Source organism: Vanacampus margaritifer, chromosome 15 (genome assembly GCF_051991255.1).
Source record: "Vanacampus margaritifer isolate UIUO_Vmar chromosome 15, RoL_Vmar_1.0, whole genome shotgun sequence".
In the NCBI taxonomy this organism is placed as follows: domain Eukaryota; kingdom Metazoa; phylum Chordata; class Actinopteri; order Syngnathiformes; family Syngnathidae; genus Vanacampus; species Vanacampus margaritifer.
In genome coordinates, this window is record NC_135446.1 from 11,464,759 (window position 1) to 11,487,367 (window position 22,609).

The window sequence follows — 22,609 nt, forward strand, 5'->3', positions numbered from 1 at the left end:
ACAGACGTGAGTACCACCGGTTGTATGATAGAAACAGATTAAGGCATTGTGAAGAACACTGGGCTAACTCCATGTTTGCCATTTTGCAGGGCAGTGATGAAATTGATCAAATATATATATATAATAAATCATAAAAGTATAAAATAAACAAGAATTTTTTACTTTTGAACGTATTGGTATTATGTGGGCCTAATACTTAAAAAAAAAAAAGCTTCTTTGTTTCAGTCGTGCATGTGCAATCACCCATGGCATTTTGGGAAAATATGCTTTGTTTGTAGCATTTAGCTTACAAGTACGTTTGAACGTATTTGTTATGTATGACCGAACGAGTCGAGTATGTTTGAACGTAATTATAAGTATGTTCAAACGTATTTTTTAGTGTGTTCGAACGCACTTGCGGGTATGTTTGAACGTATTTCTGTGTACGTTCGAGGGCATTATACGTTCGAACATATACGCAAATACGTTGGAACATACTCGCCAGTCAAAAATGTTCACTCTACAATGACAGTTCCACACTTCCATAAAAATATATCTAAAAGTGTTTTGTTTTGCTTTGAGTGTGTTATTTTTTTTTTTTGGTAATATGTGTATGTGTAATACATCCACACACGTTTTTTTTTAAATGTATTTCCTCTAGATTGGGCATCATAGGGCATATTTACAAATACCAATTCACTCTCACATTCACACCTATGGAAATTAACCTCAATTAACCCTACATGATTGTTTTCGGAGCGTGGGATGAAGTCAGTCAGAGTACCAGGAGAAAACCCACACAGTATTTGACTGGACCGTAGACAGGCTAACCACCGCGCTCCCTTCAGTGCAATATACTTTTATTAAACATCATTTTCCCTCCAGTTATGTTTGTGCGCTCCTTCCAGCCAAACAGTAGTAATTACAGTCGGATTATATCGAAGGGGTTTGCTTAAATTTGGACCGAAGTGTGCCAAATGAACAAATCTGAAAGCGGCGCCCTCAGGGCCTTTTGATACACAGCCACAGCTCTGTTTCATCAGCGGCCTTATCTAATTCTCTGTCCCAAACACATCAACCAGGGTAATGAAAAATTCATTGAGTCAGTTACTTTGTGCAATTGAACACATCCATCATCTTGTGTTACTCTGTAATATAGTAAATCATGCGGCCGTCCCAATCATGAACCCCCTCTGACCGAGCAGACCTCCCTGTAATGAATATTGACTCCCATTGTGTTAAATTCATTCAAGCAAATCAAGTTTTTAAACACTCAAAGCCCGCCATGTCCCACTTTGCTCTTTCAAGGTTTTTCATTAAACACGGGAGAAGTTGATTACCTGATAAGTGAATTTGAACTTTCCTCCAGAGCGCCAACTCGTGCCGATTCCTCCGCCCGTGCCCACCATGTGATATCCTCTCTCCCCCCAGATTAACCTTTATGGCCCTAATAAATGGTCTATATTCACATCAAAGGGATGAGAGATGGCGCAAGGCCTTATGGGAAAGGGGGACGCGGGCCCACTGAAAGAGTTGGAGCTGAGCTCCCCTTCTCATTGAACAGTAATCTTCGCTGTCCACTCCAAAATTATGCCCCCCTTTGTCTTTTTAATTAAACTCAAGTGCAGTTAGGCGGCTATTTGACCTCTGCTGGCCCCTCTTTACTGGCAGTGCCTCAGGTCATTTCCATGCATATATTAATATCCACTTTCCTCTTGGGGAAGGCTTTACAGATTAAGTGGAGTTTTAAGTCTGGTCTATTTCACATTTTTTGACTGTTACACAGCAAGTTCTTTGGTCATTCATCACTGCTTGGTGCTTTCATTTTCATTATTATTGGGATGTACTGTAGGTACATACATACATACATACACATACATACGACGGCGTATGAGGGACACGTATAAATAAATAAAAAATTAGAGGGCGGAGGCAATATTCCGAGAAAAAAGACTTTATAAACTCGCCAATTTAGGATTTTTTTCTCTCCCAAATTTGCGAGTTTATAAAGTGGCAAATTTGCCACTTTATTTAGTGGCAGATTTGCGAGAGAAAAAAATAAAAAACTTACGAGAAATACACGTAGCGTACTACTCGACCGTTTGTGCCAATACTTTTCGGTAATCCAAATAAGGAGATAGTAATTGCTTTAGCACAGATGAACCATATCATGGTAAGAATTCGCTCTTTGAACCGTTGTGTACGGCCACTGGCCAACGACAAAGACGCCTCACTTTGCGAAGGTCCACACCCGGACGATCAAGCATTTAAGTTAATTTGTTAAAGTGTATATTTACTTGTAAATTTATGTTTCTAGAATTATTATTTACACATTCATACTTTTTGGTATTTTTTTGTACAAGTATCTAAATTGATGTGTCAAATCTGCTGCTCTCCGTCATTCACTTGCATTTACCTATGGTATGCTAGCATGCTAGCATCTGATTGGCTAGTGTTAGTCAGCTGTGTTAGTCAGCGGATCAGGAAGTGTTGTCGCTCTGGCTGCGGTAAATGACGAGTAACGTTTTAATTTAAGAATGAATCCGTCTCTATCCTGCCTTTTCATTTTATAAACAGTGTCCCGTTAACCACCAACGAATCCTCACATGATTAGACTATAGCTACGCTACGTGTATGTCTCGTAGATTTCTGAGGTTTTTTTCCGCAAATCTGCCACTATATAAAGTCGCAAATTTGCCACTTTATAAAGTGGCAAATTTGAGAGTTTTTTTCTCAGAATATTGCCCCCGCCCTCTAAAAAAATATATATATATATAGACGTGGTCCTAATACGCCGTCGTACATACAAGTATAGTGGTGCCTTGATTTTAAAGTTTTTGGGGCAATTTAGTAACCGAGTAAGCTAATGCAATTTTTAGGATAAAGGATAAAGAGTAGATTTATAGCATACGTAGTTACAGTTACAAACAATACCATAGCAAACTGAACTGGACTGCTTGGTGGAAATTGAGTTTATATGAGCAGTCGCGGGCCTCAAACCTTGCCGGCAACACAGCGCCACCACATATTTGGCTTCTCCGTCTGTTTGGTGAGCGTGTTAGAGAATGATAACGGGTTTGCTGTTTACCTCTCACGGCAGTGCAGCATTCCCTCCCGCCTCCATCCACACAAGTTTTGGCACACGCTGCTCTTATTTTGTTTCACGACCGTGTGTTTTGGAAGCATCGGCGATGTGCCCTTGCGCTGTCCTATCCTGTCCGAAAGTGCCAGATGTCTCCCCCGTAAACCTGCACTGTCGATGCTTCATCGCTGAGAATGACAAAACGACGTGCGGCTTACATCGTAGATGAAGATAGACGAGAGCTTGGCATTGTGCCCATTAAAGATTGAATTATAAGGATGGGAAAATCGTTGTATGCATTTGTGCTGGCGCTATTGAGTGTAGATACCAGATCAGGAATTATTCAGTCAAATCTGGGATTTGGTCCTGCTGATCCGCCATTCACACACTGGCTATGTTCTAGATAGAGCCTTCATCAGTTTGATCATGCCCAGATACGACTGTTGTATATGTCAACAGTCAAACCATATAATTTGGCTAGCATAAATCCACTAGCCTAATTGTAATGCATCTGTTCCAGTACTGCCCAGCATGTAAAAACTAAGGCCCGACCAATATGGATTATTTTGAGGCGGATGCCGCATCTGCTATTTTGGCCGAATAAAATTCAGATAAATTTAAATTTAAATAAATTCAAATGTATTTATTTATTTGTTGCTAAATATTTATTTATATATTTATATTTGGGGGGTGGGTTAACATTATCTTTGTCTTATATTATAATGTGTTAATGTGTATGAAAAAAAATATTTTTTTAAAGGGCTGATATCATATCATATATGGTTGCTTCAAAAAAAAAAAAAAAATATATATATATATATATATATATATATATATATATATATATATATATTGTATGTGTCCATTCTGACATCCGTGCTGATGTCAGAGGTGATGTTCCACATTAGGAAGGTCACCTGAACTCCAAGTCTTGTATTGTTAGTGGAAGTGTGCGAGCAGGAGTCAAGCCCCATTATGGAAGTGTGGGAGCGGTGGAACCTGATCCGCGAGTCAGTCGGTTCAGTTTGCCGGCAATTAGTGTGGTAATGTGCATCGACGTAGTGGTGTGTGTGTGGATGTGGTAAGGCCTTGTGTGCCACCCCTGGTTAATGAGGCCTTTATGGAGATGAAGTAGGGGTGTGGGCAGAGGAAGACACCGAGACGAGTGCTAACCACGATGATGGTAGCCGGTTGCAGCTGTTAAAACAGCGCCGGGGTGAAAGCGGGGAGACCGGCGCAGAACTGTGGAAAACAGCATTGCAAATTGCTGATTGGTTGGTGTCAGCCCCACTTACAGGCGTTATTTGAATGGTTTAGGCAGGGCTGTGAGACCTGTGCTGAACCCCTGAGCGACTTCTCAATTAGTGGGCGGCCTAGCGGAACTGCCAGACACTATTGTGCATCCCCCCAATGCCCAACCGTCATCCTGCTACAACCTTCCTCGCCACATGTTTGCCAGATCTAGTGATCAGGCACTTGGTACGTTATTCCACGCCGACTTGTTGGGAAGACGCCTTATCGGGCTATTTTTGTTTTCATCGTGGCGGCTTTGAGGACGCAATATGATGTTTTTGATGTTGCTCTTTCTTCCACGATAACGGCGCTCTGCGGATTGAAGTCGCGTGAGGCTTTGTAAAACCTGAATATCGCAGATAACGGCACTCCACAATGGAGAAGTCCGCTTTGCTTAACCGAGTCGAGCCGGTCCCCGTTGCCGTGCTATGCTTGTGTGAAATGAGATGTAAATGTGGCAATTTTAACAGCCTGATTTATTCATGAGGATGCCAAAAGAAAGACAAGAATGCTAATGCTACACACTGCTTTGCCCTTGGATGGGCCACATTGACAAACAAGTCACTCGACAAAGGAATTAACAACTTCATTAGGTCACCTGACAACATTGGCACGTACTAGCTTACGTCACTCGATAGAAGATCTACTGTATCTATTACCGCTGATGTTGCTGAATGCGTATTTGTGGAGTTGATATAACCATGTCAACATGGAAATATTTGCCCAGGCCAACATGAAGAAAAAGAAAAGCCGGGAATCTCTCAAGTGAAAATAAATCAAAGACTCATTATTGGTATCCAAAGTTTTGAAGAAATCATGCCTGCCGCTTGTTTAAGTGTTGTTTGGAGGCTGGAAGGACATGCCAGTGACTGCAGAGTGGCGACCGCTGCATTGATTGCGCCCTATGCCAGTTTTCCAGCGCTTTTATTCTGCGAAATGGTAAATAGGCAATCAGAGGGATGCGCAGCGGTGTGCAAATGTCGGTCCTGTGATTTCGCAGCCAACTGCGGTGGAGACTTGATCAATGGGCGGGACAGGCATGACGTGCACTTCCCAGAGATTTTGAGTTTTGGAAACCATCCTACCATGTCAACACTTTCAACATGAACCAGCCACGAACACCAATGTTAATTTGTGGGCGGCACGGCTCAGTGGTAGAGTAGTCGTCTCCCATCCCAGCAATTGTGAGTTTGATCTCCGGCCATTGTGACTATGTTGAATCATCAGTACTTAAAATAGGAAACAGTGTTAAAGTACTTTGAGTACCAAACGTAGAAAAGCGCTATACAAATGAAATCCCATTTATTTATCAAATGTTTCCCTTCACCTTAAATTCAGAAAGTGTTGTGTTCTTGTATTCCCAATCTCCATGCAGCTTTAGGGAGGGTTCCTCAACTTGGCATCGCAAATCATGCAGTTAGGAGGCTGACTTAACCCTCATCACTCAACTCAATTATATATTTACAGAGCACATTAGAAACAAGCATCACTGTTTTCTTAAGATGGAACCCAAGGGCAGCAGATATAAAAGAAAGAAAGAAAACAGCTGAGGCCCTAGAATTGAACCTTGTGGAACACCATATGTTCTGTTACACTTACACATGTGAATATATATATATATATATATATATATATGTGTGTTTTTAATTATATGCTGAGTTTTGCTACTGAACGGCCAGCTAATTCTCTATTCCTGTATTCTCAATAGCCACTGTCAAACAATTCACACAAAAGCACAATTCGCCCTTCACTTTTCCAAAAGGACAAGTGCTTATCTTAAGACAAACAATTAAAAGCTGGTCTACCTCAGTCCTCTCGAGAGCCCCACAAACTTTAATGGTTTCACGTATTTCGGCCAAACCTGCGAGGCTTTGTATGATCTCATTAATTTAATTGGCATTCCACCGTGTCCATTCATTAGCGACATCGCCTTTGTTTCACAGCTTGCTTGGCTTTCACACATTGTTGCCTTATCGGGATGTTTTTCCACTAAATCATAATCCGTTACGCTGTTGGACAGGTGTGCGGCGGGGCAGCCTTTTCTTGCTTCACTGTCATATACGATGAATAACATTTCTGTATGAGTCACTTCAACATATCTGTCAATGTCTTTGTGTCCATTGTGATTGCTTAAATATTCCACTTTGTACACATGGCTTTGGCAACCTCAAATTACGTCATGTAAAATGGAGACAATTGCATGAACATGGTGAAAAAAGTTGACCTTTTTGACAGGCCATACACGGGTACTTCCCCCTGGAGAGTTGCTGATGGGATGATAACAAAAATTGAATGAATGTAACGAGATTGCTATGGACAGCTGTGACAATCCAGTTGAAGGCAGCAGTGGGAATATTTATGTATTCTGATGAACGTTAACATTTCAACAAGGTGTCAATCAGCCGGGGAGAATGTATCCTCCAGATGTTTCTTGATGGACCACACTTTCTACTGTAGTCAGGTTTCCATCTAAATGTTTTCGAATTTTTTATGCAAATTTTGTGAAAATGCGCAAAACGGACATAGGACTTATGCCCGTTTCCATCCGCTCTTCTTTTGCGAATATGCGCCGCGAGATGACATTGTAGTGACGGAACTTTGGGACAATGGGGAGTTCCAGGTGGGAATGTTGGTTTTGACGGACTGAACGGAAGTAGTTTGTCTTGTTGGCTTCCCTCCCGCATGTAAGTGAAGTGTGTCGTTACATTGAGAGCTGATGTTAATAAAGCCATCTAAAATTGCATTAATGTTTTATTTTTCTTTAATTAATTATTTTTTAAAATCGTGTTTCTTCTTTATCATCCGGCATTTATTGTGACTACAAGCGTGTGTGATGCAGTATCGGTCAAAACGTGCGACGTATATCCGGTCTTGTAGTCGTTTATTCGCAAAACCTGTTTCCATCGCCAAAATGCACATTTATTTTCCTTTTTGCGATACGCTTAAAAAAACCTCCCCTCCAAGCCTAAAAACTTTTTGGGTGAATTTTGGGCCTTTTTTCAAATTTCTGCCGTTTCCATTCAGTTTATTTTTCGCAATTCTTGAAAATTCGAATAAAAATAGCATTGTGTTAGCAATAGCGCTAATGTTCAGTTCTGTCAGAATTTTTTTTTCTCAAAACATTATGTTCTCACTCCGATGAATTACTAGTAAAGAATAAACCAAAACATTTTCCTTCTTTGCTTTTCAATGTATTTACAGACAAGAGTTGGCCAATTTTTAAGGGCCATAACAGAAAATTACTTATCCGTCATATTAATTCCACTCCAACCATTTCTTTTATACTCAGGTTTGTCTTCCAGTATAAGACAAATGAAAATGTATTTCCTTCCGCTGTTTCTGTCTCACACTTTTAATGAGACGCTTTCTAGATGTTCAACTCTGGCAAAGTACTCTTTAAATGTTGTAGCTTTACAGCTTGGCTACCATTAACCCCCTCCCCTACATGGCCACTCACTTCACACGCCAAGCAATTACCTCGCCAATAATGCTCACAAATGTGCGAATGTGAATTTCCTGTAATTACTCCGGGCTTTTCACGTGTAATCTGAAAGTGCTGAGGGGTCAAACTGGGCGCCGGTGATTGTGTCTGAAGGAGGGTCACGCACACACACATTGGAGGGTCTGTTTTCAACCTCGTTTAATTGTCCCGACGAGAGGGGGGGTTACGTTTTGTTTAGCCGAGGTCAAGAGTGGCTCCTTTGTTTTGGTTCCTGAAAGCACGGAAGGAATGCCATCTGATGGAATAAAATGACAGACCCTCAACGGCAATATCATTTAGGGTGCGTTTGAAGTGCTGCTGTGATTAATTTGAGGGGAAAGCTGTCCATCGAAGTTCTCTTAGTGAACTTTTTGTCGTTTGCATTTTCCCATTAAAGCAGCTGCCCCGCTGAAATGCTGCATTCAAGTCAACATGTTCCCATAAATGCTTTCCACTGTGCGAAAACAATTCATGAATTTAGATTTTACTGGCCAAAAATGTTTATTTCAAACCATTACTGTTAGCGGTCTACAATTGTGTTGTCTAGCATTTGAATCTTGGTTCCCGGCATTCTCACACGTTCCAAAAATATGCACAATATGTTAATTTAAGACTCTAAATTTATTACCCTGTCATTGATTAAAATAATATAGCCGTCATCATCACTCAAACTCTTTTCCAAAGGTCTTAGAGCCACGAGTGATACAGCATAATGCTTTGTGACTTTTGTTCATAGATGCAATGCTGTGTTTCTCTACAAAACTCTAAATCTAAAACTGCCTTTAAAATCTTGCCACTTTTCTTCACCTTTTGTCTTTGTGTGGGCTCCGCCGCCAATATTTCCAATTGGACTAAAATGCTTACTTGTTCAGTCCCCTGGATGCATTATTCTTTTGGATCATCCCCTCCAGTGGAGATTAGTTAAATTAGCTGTGAAGAGCAATGACTCATGGGACTGTGCATGTTTGGTGCAGATAATTGCGGGGCTTGTGTGTGCCACTATCTGGCACCCGGCGTGGTATAGCAGGTGGGCTGGCGCTGGGAGAGTGCCTATCGAACGACACATCTGGTCGGAATCTTTCATTTAGTCGTCCTCAAAATGGACCTGGGAAGAGGCTCTGCCAAAACCGTTTTTTTCTGTTTGATTTGAGCTGAGTTGTTTCCCTTTACAGACACTATTGATGGGAGAGGAATTTCAAAACAATCGCGCTCACAGTGGAGAAAACTAATTAGGTATCCTAAAGTAAGGTTGAGCTATTAATTAATTTTATTGATTGAATTGAGTTTGACATTTGTATTTTTGGGGTCTATATTTCCAAACACCTACATGCTGATGTGCGGTGCTTACACTAACAACATGGTTTAGCCAAAGCATAGCCAGTGCCACAAATTAGCCGCTTGTGGCGCTTTAGTTAGCGAATTTACCGACACAATTTGCTGATTATTATTATTTTTTTAAGACAACAACAAAAAGTACCGATAGGTAAGTGCACAGAAGATGAACCGAGACACAAGACAAAACGGTTAAAATGTAGCTAACACGTCACTTCCTGTTTGCGCTACCCCTTCCGGTGCACTACGTTAGGGGACTGACGCTATCTTTGGCTTTCCCAACATGCTTTATTGCCGTTAAAAGTAACACTTGTGACTGTTTTATGCCTTTTTAATGTGTTATTTTGTTTAAACACGGTGTAATATAGCGTAATATAGATTTAGTGAATGTCAATGTTAAATATAATAGAATGGCCGATCTCGACTATTTGTACAAGAAAGTAATACTACATTTAAATGAGACAGGTTAATTTTAATTCCTGATTTTAAAGCAAATCCGTGGGCTGGAGGATATTAATGTGCGGGCTAGAATAGCGGCCCAAAACAAACTGCCCCAGCGAGAAATTTCCAGAATATCCAGATTACTAATCTGGGCCTGTGCCCATGTATTAGGTTGCAAAAGCAGTGATTTATCGATTCTCACTATGAATACTTACACAAAGTATCAAAGAACATGACCTTGCACGTATGGCTTATCTTCTCAAAGTTGCTTAATGTAGAAAAGCAGATGTTGTTAAACCCCTCGGCAGAGGTTATACGGGATCTAATTAGGTGGCGCTCTGTGGCGTCTCGCCCAACTGACAGTTACTGGAGGAACGTTGCGTTGTATACTCCGGCAAAGCGGCCCATAATTCATCATTAGGATATCAGAGTCCAGGTGCAGATGAGAACTGATAGAGGCTGGCAGCCAGGCAAGTCGGAGCACTCGAGGAAGAAAATCTTATCCCGCGGACAATTCCCAGGTCATGGCCACGGTAATTGAAATAATTTTGCCCCGAAACGTTGTTTAATCACTGACAATCACACAGGCTGGGGGTATTAAATTGAAGAACGTGAGAGTCTGATTACATCTGCCACTTTTAACTGTCTCCCCTCCCCCGTCCTACCCGCCCTGTTGTAACTTTCTTTACTTTGTGGCTATATTATAAAACCGGGCACCGTGTTATCATTGGAATTCATTCGACAAACTCCCTGTGAGTAAATTTGCAGTTACGGACAGGCCGCATCAGCAAATGGACTAAGCGCAATCCCATTAAAAAAAAAAAAGACCATGTTGAGACGCAACAAATCATTTGTCTGTTATTAACCCTGAGCCTGTAATTATGCAGATTACCATAGATTTTCCTTGGGTGCCTGGAAGTGAGATCCCGGGGTTGTTCTCAGCGTGGCAGGCGGACGAGGGAATGGCCATGCATTACTGAACTTGCCACATTCATCATGTTGACTGATGGCACGGAGAGTCGGTCCCCGGGTCCCAGTGGTTAATGTAGTGGGTAATTAACTGTCATTTGCCTAGTAATAGGCCGATGATCAATGGTTTGTGAGGAAACAAATTCTAATCCGGCAACTGATGAATGCATGCCGAGGCTGGGGCAATTCAAGTGGTGGGAGGGACGGCAAAGATGGAGATCGGGGGGTGTGGGGTGAGGTCTGTGGAAGGGGAGGAACGCTGCAGCTGGAATTTTAAATGGTTACTAACTCAAAATTAACGCACTAATTTTGACACCCCTAATATATATATATATATATATATATATATATATATATATATATATATATATATATATACATTAGTGCGTTCATTTTGGGTTAATTTAAAGTTCCTTTAACGCCACAATTTTTTTTCAAATTCCAGTCACAATGCAGCAGGCACGGCCACGTCAAAATTTTGCAGCAATAAATTTTAAAATAATGCATATATTTGAGGAGACTGGGTTCAAGTTGTATTTTACAATTTTAAAAATGTGCTTAATTTCATAAGTTACTTCAAGTTAAAAAAATTAGATAGCTCTTAACATGAAAACAAAAATGCACCGAGCTGTCACCGTCTTATAATTGCAATTCTGCCATCTGGTGGCAGAAAAATGACTTCAACAGAAATCAATATCACACTTGTTTTTAACGTTTTTATGAAATTTCTTTATCAATGACTAAAATATGCTGCCATATTTTTATTAGTTTAATATTATCACTTTTTTCCACTTTTATGTTAAGAGTATGAAAACTTAGAACAAAATATGTTATTGTACATTTAGAACAGACATAAAATTTGCAGTGCGTGAGTTAGCTATTGAAGTCATACGATTAATTTCAGTAATTTCATCGCCATTTATATATATATATATATATATACATATATATATATATATATATATATATAGTTTTATTGTCTATCTGTCTCTAATATACTGATGCGATTTGTTACCCATCTTTGATGTTTGTCATTGTGTGTTAACTTAAGCTTTAAGATAGCTGAAGGTTAAATAAATGTGTAATTGTCTTTGTTGCAATTGTTGAGTTTTAGCTGAGTGCGTTATTCCCCATGCCAGGAAGTGACTAGTGTTGTTTTCACCCGGATGGGTGGTGATTTGTGCTTTGGTTTTGATGTAAATATAGAGAGTATATTGCTATTTTTGAATGAATACACTTTCAGTTTTATACATAACAATTTGAACTCCTTTGTTTGGCAAGAATTGTTTGCATAGACATGCAAATGTCCATCTTTTCACCTTGGCGGCGGTCTGCACAACTTAGTTACCTTTGTAAAGGCAGAACTTTTGTGTGTTTTTGTCAAGTCCAGCGGATAAATATATTCCATTGTACGGTACGTCATTTACAACACTTCAGTAATGAGCAGGGAGTCGTCGTATTTTTTGACACGTTTAGTTCGCCAAAGCTGAAACAATCCATTTGGCATGACACCACTTGTACATTCGCCAAAGGAGATGCGATTGGGTTTTGGGGTCCACTGGGCTAAAGCCTTGTGGAATAATTTAATTGGTATCTGTTTTTTTCTTTCTCTCTCTCCACTCATCAAATAGGTACCACTGAGCCGTACCGGGCTCTAATACACAGTGAACGCCTTCTGACCGACAATATGAGGTATTGAGCACTGACTGCATCAATACCCTTTCAAATTCAGATTTGCGCAAAGCATGAATTTTAATTTGGGGCTGTATCTCCAACCCCTTTAAATATACATGCTGTCTTGTCAGCTGTGGATATTAAGTGTATGTCAAGCCTGCTGTTTTACATTGTTATCCCGCAGCCCTCGAGACATAACAGGCAGCTGTTAGAATAAGAGAGAAGGCCACGAGAAATGTATTTATTTATCACCAATTATAATGCAGAGCTAAATGTATTGAATCGCAGGGTTTGGGTCGCGGACGCACGAGGCCTCTAAGCCGTCATCGTCTGATTGCGTGTGAGCTTGCGCCTTTGAATTCATTACAAGCAAAACCACGCTTAATTTGCCTCCTCCCCTGAGAGCCATTAGCGTCTGTGACATCAAACTGGCAGAGCGGCGAAAGACGAGTGGCAGGTACGCTCCATCCGTCTTCCCTCCCCACAGGGCGAGGCAGGCCTTTCCCCCCGCCTTCCGCCGCTTTGAAGTGCGTTGGCCACACCGGAGCTGCCATCGCCGTCCAAAAGATGGCCAGCCTCTCTTATTGCGTCCGCTCAGCTTGTTGGGCGGGGGGGAGAAAATATGGTTTGATTGGAGAAGCAAATGTACATGTTGTCCCCGGAAGCCAGCGCACGCCGGAAGGCGACGTTGAATCATTTATCGCAGTGGTTAATGTAGCACATAGGTATCAAATGAATTATGCAGCAAACAAGTGGATGAGAAGCAGCCAGGAGGTCTGGTTAGGAACCTGGGGGGGTCTTTGGGCTTCTCATTTTCTTTTCAACGAGTTTTCTTTCTTTTTTCTTTCAATAATGACATCCATCACAGACGCAAGAGAAATGCTGCTCACAGGCTGGAAAACATTATCAAACATTTAATTTCTCTGCTGCAGAGTCAACGCTAAAAATGCTGTCCTCTCAGAATCAAATTAGAACTTTAATCCTAACCTCTTTTTTTTTTCGAAGGAAATATGGCAATAGAAATAATAAGTTGCTGTTGCCATCCTAAAACGTTCAGTTCAATTCATTTATAGTTCTTAAGTGTAAAAAAATAGACACGTTTTATGTGGACAACTACTATATTTGACAGATATATTTACAAAAGTGAGGGGAAAAAGTTCTAGCCATGTATTAGGGGTGTGTATATTATAATACACTCTAAAAACTGTTGGGTCAAAAGTAACCCAATTATGGCAAAAAAAAAAAGGTCAATTACACCTGACTTTTTGTTGTTGTATACAAAATGACCCAATTTTTTGACCCAAGTAAAGGTTCTAAGTTCTAAGTTGTTTTACTCTACATAGAAGACCCATTTCTTGACTCAAAGTTGGGTCAAATAGACCCAAGTAGAGCATCGGTCCATGTTTTTTTTTTTTTTTTACCCAACTGTTTTTAGATTGTGGTATTACATAATTCTTTGTCACTTCATAATTGAAATATATGCATTCAAAATATTCATCCATTCATTTTTGGTGTTAAAGAAATGTGTACCGGGTAGTATGACTTTTTTTCTTTTTTTTTTTTACTTTTCAATTTCAGCTCATCTGTACTTAACGTTTAAGAACTTGTGGATAATACATTTGAATTAATGGTAATGCTGAATACACTTTCAAGGTCTAGTTTTTGATGAAAACGTTGGCTTATGTTGGTTACTATAGTGGCTCTTGGAGAGATTTATTTCAGGTGGTACATGGTTTGAAAAGTTAGAGGACCACTGAACTTGGAGGCATTGTGTCAATTGAGGAATTTCAGTAAATATGATACTTGAAATGCATTAAATAATTATCATTATTGAACAATTTTCTAATCATTTTCAAGCAGTCTGACCTCCAAGTAGAAGTTTCTATATGTTTTTTTTTTTTTTTTAAGCTGTAACTTCAACAGGGACGGAGTCTTTTGTTATCGATTGCAGGGGTAGACACAACGGGGAATAGTAACAGGGCACAAGGACGTCGATCGCGAATCTCTGAAAGCAAAGTAGTGTGACAGACTTTTTTAAACAGAGCGGGCCAGACGAATTTCAGGACAGACAGCGCAAATGAAACGGTGAAACAGAACACCGTTTTGATTCAATCCGACAGGCAGAAAGCTTATACCGTCACTTTTTTTTTTACGCGAATACCTTCCATCCTTTATAATGTGGGAGCCTTGAGAGCATGCTATCTGAAAATGATTCGGGTTAGTGGAAGACAAGGACATTCACCCCTGCAGAGTAAGCGGCGTTTCGCTGTGACTTTGTCGTAAGCCACAATACAAAGTGCCGCTGTTAGGCTCCGGCACACGTGCTCATTATCTCACACTAAATCTATCATATCTGGCTCTTTCTTGTTTTGTTTTGTTTTTTTAGATCAATTACCGTTCTTTGTAGAAGAGAAGTCATCATTTCATCGAATTCACACGAGCGCCTTTTGGCGATACGCATTTGTGCAGGAAAGGGGGGGGAAAAAAAGGATGAGATAACCCAGACATATCTAAATTTAGAGGGCTCAAAGGAGGAGGCATAATTCTTTTAATTAAATCAGTAATAATCCAAGGAAGAAGCTTTCTTTGTTTTCACCTAGCGACCACGTTACAAGCAATATCCTTCATTGTCTCAAGGTGTGTTGACAGTGGCCCTTAATTCTGGAGGTATTCATGAGGGCGCAATCTATCTGCTTCCTGTGCCTCTGGGAAACATACTTTCTGAAGGTTAATAAACAACCCTGCATATCCCGAGCCCCGAGATCATTTATCAGATTGCGATCTCTTACAGACTCAGAGAGTGGCATGCCGTTTTATCATTTTAACAACGATGGCTAAAAGTGCCCCAAGAAGTCTGCTTAATAGGTTATTTTGTTATATGATTTCGTTATCAGATTCTTTTCTCCCTTGTAGCCTGGTCTAGGTCGCTGTGTAGTAACAGCCCTGAATCCCTAATGAATACTCCCATTAAAGTCCCTGGAGCAGGCAGAGAAATAATAGGGTCCTCCCTGGGCAGTGGTGGAAGCCATGTCCCATCTATTTCAATGGCACAAGCTGTGGCCCTGCAATCTTTTAAAAAATATATTAATGCTTTGGCCAAGCCTAATCCAACTTTTTTTTTTTTGTTCTCTACCTATAGTCTATATCAGCAGGTCAGGTAGTTTACACTTTTGGTAAGTCTCACTTTCTCTTTTTGCCAAAACAAAGAGTATCACGTTATGTATTCAAAACAACCATTTTGTTATACGTAAGTCTTTATAGCTTAACGCTAACAAACAATACAAAACATCATAGATGGGCTAACGAATAGCATCAGCAAGGAAGGTTCACATTAACAAGCAAGTACCAAATCAACTCAAATCGGTTACTTATTGCACTTTTCCCGAAAAGTGCTTCAAAGTCCAACAAATGAATAATCCAATTTGATCAAAATGGTAAATTATAAATAGAGTGCACTTGTGTAGCACTTTATTTACACCATACAGAAACATTCACTCAGCGTCATCCGACAGAAAGGTTTTCTTCTTAGTTTAAAATAGCTTCGTTAAACTTCCAGGATTTATCGTCTACCCTGGTCAACGGTTGAATGCAGGTGTTTTTTGTTTTTGTTTTTTGCTTTGGTCCAATAAATCCATCGTACCAGCTACCTAGCGCTAAGCTAACCTGTTGTAAGGCACACACACCAGAATGAGTTGAACAATGACCATTGAACAGAAGACAACAACAGCTTTTTAATTATTTACATTCTGTTTAATCAAGTCATTGCGGTTTGCTTTTATGAAGTAAAATATAATCCATGTGAATAAAACACATTACAAAAATGTTTGCCGGTGTTTTGATTAATGCCATTTCCATACATTTTAATGGTGAAAAGATGTTTTTTGTTACGAACAAGGTCACGGAACAATTTATCTCAAGATGTCACTGTAATTGCATCAATGGAAGCGGCGACATTTCATAAATGATTCTCAAAGTCTACATTTTTTGTTAGATCTCCGTCATGAACCCGCATATAAAGTGGAACGGTTGATTCGCTTCATCTGATCGCAAATTCAGTTCCCACTCTGATGATGACCCTGAACAAAATAAGTGAGATAGAAAATGGATATAATAAAATATAATATATACAGCATCAGTCTATAAATACGAAGGTGAGCTCTTAGTTTTATATATATCTGCGATTGGCTGGCAACCAGTTCAGGGTGTACACCGCCTACTGCCCGAAGCCAGCTGGGATAGGCTCCAGCAACCCCCGCGACCCTTGTGAGGACAAGCGGTTAAGTAAATGGATGGATGGATATATATATATATATATATATATATATATATATATATATATATATATTGAAGAGGAATCTAGAATTTTGTCCTCTTTGCGTGTTCCAAAAATGAAGATAGATTTAATGTAAGAAAAATACACCTTTTGCAAAAATGATTTAATAAAAAACAGAGAATCTCTGGACAAATAACTGCCTCTAATCATCACTTAAACAGGTGGGATTCAGAGCGTCAAACGTGTCTCTTCCGGGTGGCGGATGGCTTTTATTGTTTAAGGACCTCCTCTCTTTTATTTGTAGACAAAACATATCTCTGAGTACTTTTCCAGAGCAGATGGCGTAAACAAGGTCAGATTTGGGTGTGTGTTCGGGACTGAATATGTTATATAGTTGAAGGTTCTATTTTTCCCCATAACAAAATCTCACAAACAAGTTGAACCAAATTTACGGTGGCCGCGACTGATGAAGAAAGTAAAGAGTGTGTGTGTGTGTTATTTCAAAGCAAATTTTGTTTTCAAGACCGAAATGTGCGTGTACAAAATAAAACAAGGAATTTTGGACCAATCAATGTGTACCAGCCTAAGGTCAGACCATACGAGATCAACATCATCTGCTCTGCTCAGGACACAAAACATTTCGACAAGGTTAATATGAAGAATTAAAATGTTCATAATGTGTAACAATAGTTGATATATGAAATTAGGTATTAAAAATGTTATAATATCTTTCAATATATATATATATATATATATATATATATTGATCAGTTTAATCAGTAGGTGAAAAGTGAGTAAAGTTACTGATGTGCCTCATATGTCTCAAATTCTTCTCATTCTTAAATGTCATAACAGAAATGTATCATGGCATTAAGAGTAAATAACAACTCATATAGTGACGCTGCAGTCTTATTGCTTTGTCCCCCTTCTTCTTCTTCTCAATTTTTTTTGGGTGTTGCGGAAAAGCCAAACATACACCCGCAGTGAAATCTTTGATTCGCTAACACTGATACTATTCAATGCCTCCTTGGGCTTAGCTGACATTAAGACTCAGTGAGCACAAAGAATTGTTACTATGGGCTTCACACCATAATAATCCTTGATAGGAAATGAAATCGCGACTTTCTCAATTTCTAGTCCGTCTTGAAAGCGCCGGACTCCCAAACTCGCCGTTTTATGGACACTAATATTAGGTTGTCTGTGTGGCGTAGGTTGTTTGGCGTGACGGGGAACTGCGCAGCCTGCAGCAAGCTAATCCCAGCCTTCGAGATGGTCATGAGAGCCAAAGAGAACGTCTACCACCTGGACTGCTTCGCGTGCCAGCTCTGCAATCAGAGGTGAGTGATTGAACTGCACTGAACTGCCCGTGTCTCCGCCGCTACCTGCATCCGGCCTAAATGGCTGCTCGGGGAAGAACGATTGAGGCGTACTAACCCCGCTGCTGATAGTTGAACATCGGGAGATATATCACTCTAACAAGTGACCAGAGAGATGCCCCAGATGATGATCTTGTACTACTACTGTAGAGTTTCAGGGCCCCCGTCTCTGTCCATACATATTCTTCCATCGGCCCCATCAGTCTTCATTACTGGCAGTCCGCCAGAATCCTGAACCTGGTCAGAGGTGACAGCTTGTACCACAGTTCTGTCTTTACAAAGACAGCAATGCATACTTTTGATTGATCTCAGAGGTTTTCGGTCAACAATATATAGTAATGCACTGGATCATACCGAGCACTTTTATTGAAAAATCAAATCCTCAGGGCTTGAATCACGTCACATATGAGGTCACCGTCATTTTCACTCTACTTTGCAAGAATCAACAATGGTGCCGCTCGTTGAGAACGTCAACTACAAATTATATAGACAAGGCTTTCTGTTTTTCTTAGTTATCTTAGCCCCCCGTCCACACGAAAGCCCGTATCAATGTGTCCGCACAACATTCTTACCATTTTGGAGCTTGAAACCGATCACTTCTGGACCCGGGCTCCAAAGTAGAAAGATTTCAAAACGCGACCCGTATGCTCCAATGTGGACAACATATGCTGACGCAGTGGTTGCAGTTCGATGACGTATACTCCAATTTCCGCGTGACTGCGCGCGAACCGCCAGTCTGTCAGCAACAATGGCGGATGGCCGTGTCGTAGTAGTTTTGCGCAACCTCCTTAGCGTGCTTATGCTTTTACAGGAAAACATTTTGCGTGATGTTGTTGTACTTGAATCACCCGCCATTGTCACTTCTCCTGTTTGTCTCACTGATCTGTATATATCACTGGATAGCCGATAGCCCGTACACGCCCGTGCAAGCCTTTGAAGCGACAGGGCGGCCATCTTTCTCCTCCCATCTCGCGTGCAGACTACTGTATAAACTACTTTGAAGACTCCCTTTTTCTTTTAGCGCTCAGTTCCTTAGACCCTAATATTAGATTTGGTTTAAATTATTTATTAAAAAATATACAAGTTTCTTCCTGTAAATATCATTAAGCATATCATTTATACATACGCTTTCCGTTAACTGCCTGTGGCTGCGCTACAGCGCCACTCCAGACTTGGCATATACATTACAGCCATTAAAACGTCCTCAGCGTCTTCTTCTGGACACTCGCACGTCTTGAGACGTTTTTGTCTGTACAAGATTTTTTTGAGGAACGAAGTGCTTTTTGCATTTTGCCTTAGATACCAACAATGACAATCCTCATGATGAACGAGACACACCTGGGCAGGATAGAATGAGCGAGAATGAGTGGAGACATATGGGTCGGGTGGAGCAGACAATAGGTGAAATGAATGAAGAGATGATGATTAGCAGACATAGAGAAAGGAGCAAACATGGATCTTTTTTTTTTTCTTTCTGGAGAGCTCAGTATTGTTCACTCGGTAATTTTACCGATTTGACATGTCATCATCATTGCTCTCTTTTTCTTTTCTTTTTTTTTTTAACATGGATCTGACGCTTAAACGCTTAAACCTTCTTTTTTTTTTCTGGAGAGCTCAGTATTGTTCATTCGGTAATTTTACCGATTTAATTTACATTATTTATTTTATTTATTTATTTTTAACATGGATCTGACGCTTAAACCTTAACCCACGACTAAGAATGTGAAAATGATAACTAAAAAGTGCTTGTTGAGTTACCGACGGTTTTCTAAAGATGTCAGTGGGATTTTGAGAGGGAGCTGATGAAGTAAAAACTTAGATTTTTTTTTTATATATCTATATAGTTATACAGTATCAATATCCCCTCACTAGTGTCAATCAAAACTTATTGCTATTATTTTGAAGACCCCTTTATTCATATTTTTTAATCTCAATTGATTGTGCAGGTGGTCATAATGCTGTGGCCTCGGGGTATATATTACATTTCCTTCCGTCCACCGTGTCCATATATTGTAATTCAATGCAACAAAACGTAAGCTATCTCTGCTGCGGTAGGTGACCGCAATTGAGTTTGCATTTGCGAAGGTTACAAGAAGCGCAATCAGACACAAAGAACATTACTCTCTACGTTGCCGGCATTCGCACACGCCGGACGCGCCGTGCATACTAAAAGGCAGGAGACCTGGTTACGCACAATTAGCACTTGGTTATTGTCTTGCCACTTCAGCCGGCTGCACCAGACAGCCTTTCCTAATAGAAGAAGTCAGCTAATCTTCATCAGCTAGACCCAGGCAGGCCAACTCTGCTCCCCCGCATTAAAACCCACTTAAGCGCGGGCAAATCTTTCTTTTTACATTAAGGTGGCTGATGAACTGTTGAATAAAATTGACGTTTGTGTGTTTCGCACGGTCCACCGCGGCCTTGCAGGCACCATTTAGATGCCCATCACAATTTTTGCCGGAGTCTGGCCGCGGTTTATGGTGTGGCACCGGATTTAATTGAAGCTGTTCGTCAGCTTTGACTTTTTGTTTTCCAGTTTGTTACTAGCTTTTTGCAGCCTATATATACTAGAATGGACAAAAATATTTGGACACTTACAGATAATGGCTTTTAACACAATTTTTTTGTGTTGAGTTTTTGTTTGATTTGTTTTGGATGTTTGTTTGTTTTTTGAAAAAGCATGAGTAATATGAACATTTGTTTATTTTTTAGGTGACATTCTGCACATGATAAATGAGGTATTTACAAGGGATTACTTTTTGAAGCTTAAGTACTCGATTATTACTGCTCGATTATTAAGAAAATATGAATCACGATTAATTTGGTAATAATTGAAATCACAATTAGGACAATCATTTGTTTTTTGGTACAAAAACAAAAAAATATTTAAACATGTAAAAAAATAATAAGAGAAGCAAATTACAATTAAATAAACACTTTAATTATGCAAGTTCCTTTTGGACCAAACAATATTGATTAAATGTGTCATTTTAAAATAAAAAAAGGTGCAAATATATAAATTTAAACAACTCAAATTTAGTATTAATAATCTTTTATTTTTGTTTACGACTATGCCGATTTTGTAATTGTGGAGTGTAATAATTGAAATTGTAATTGAATTCCGATTAATTGCACAGCCTTCGGTTAAATGTTAGGCCTATAACAGATGATGCGCATTTATCATATATAAATAAATGCTTTAAATATTGTTTAGTGTTTTAAATACAATTGTGCCATCACAAGAAGCATCAATCATTTTATTCTGTTCCACATCTTTTGATTTAGATTTCAATGTTTGTTTTTAACCATGTTTGATATGCCTGAAGCACTTCTGTCTCGGTTATGTTGCTGTCATGTATTGGCGGTTTAAAAGATGTTTGTGTATGTGTGAGCATCCGACTCACTGTCTACCCTCAGGTACAAATAAAGTTACATAAACTAACTTCTTTGGCATAACATTAAAAGCCATGTTGTAAAAAAAAAAAATCTACAGGCAACATTCTTGGCGGGTATTAATAATCACAGTACATGCACGTGAAAATGAAACATATTACAAAATCCCTGCACATTTCTACACATACCAGTCTGAGAACGTATGCATTGATTTTTCTAATTATACAACTTAATTCTCACTAATTTACTACTTTCTTCTTCAAATGTTCAAACTTGTCTTTGATGTTTGTGTTGCCTTGTAGAGAGTAACACGTTTAGCTTAGGTAAAATGCTCAACGTTTATAGTGTGATTAATAGATTGACCTTCAGCAAATTGCTCTTAGCTCTCTGGAGATCTCACTTTTCCTGAATAGTTTATCCGCCTCGTTTCGGATGGCCTGAAAATGGGCTCCCGCGCTTTGTCTGGCATACCGATCCTGCTGCTCCCCTTGTTCATTGGCACCAGCTCTGTCCCCTCTCATTTCCCGGCCTCAAACAAACACGAAAGACCGGGCCCCCCTCGCCTCCCCTCCCATTGACCCGCTCCCCCGACAGGCCCTTCAATAAAGCAATCTAATCCATCTCGCAAATGGCCCAGAGATTTCTCTGTGGAACGTCGTCAGAAAATGTGAAATCTGATAAACAGAGCAGGCGATCGGCGGGTCGGCAGGGGTCAGGCGGTGTAATTATCCGTCGCTCCTCCAGGTCAGCCGCCGCGCAAATTGGCGTTTGAAGGTTGAATTGCTACAATCACGTATGAACACCCAGCCGACTCCCCCCCCATAGCCTCCCATTTATCAACCCGTGTCTTCCGTCCCTTTGTGGGCGCGTTCAAACCAGCCGAGAGAAGTCGGACGCCAGTGATTATTCTGATTCCGTCACTGTAGGACTCTAATAGTCATTGCTGTGCTCAGCTATTAAAGGCCTTGGTTAAGTGATAGGCCAATTAGTTCAAGGGAGCGAGTGACCGTGACCTTTGTTCTTCCTCACCATCACTGTCAAATTGACAGCAATTTATGTATTGCCATGAAGGCAAAGCAATGAAGAGTGCGATAAATAGAAAAGCTGCACCGGTTATCTTACTTGTGCATCAGCCAGACCGCTTTTTTCCACTCTGAGCATGACTTTGAAATGTTATCAAGCAAAGGGAGTGACTACCCTGTCCGTGGTCCATCAGTGAAAATATAGGATCCTACATCAACCCTGATTCCTCATGTCTGCACCCAATGCGGCCTCACTCCGTTAAACCAAACATAAATCTACCACTGTGACCTTCC

At 40.1% G+C, this 22,609-nt stretch overlaps 1 protein-coding gene across 2 annotated transcripts in view; it reads left to right on the forward strand.

Annotated features, from left to right (window-relative positions):
* Nucleotides 1–22,609, forward strand: part of lmo3 (LIM domain only 3) — a 42,796-nt gene that overhangs the window by 13,265 nt on the left and 6,922 nt on the right. For both annotated transcript variants that reach the window (XM_077545359.1, XM_077545360.1), the window contains exon 3: nucleotides 17,736–17,861. In XM_077545359.1, the coding sequence (XP_077401485.1) occupies nucleotides 17,736–17,861 (126 nt within the window). The remainder of the gene's footprint in view (nucleotides 1–17,735; nucleotides 17,862–22,609) is intronic.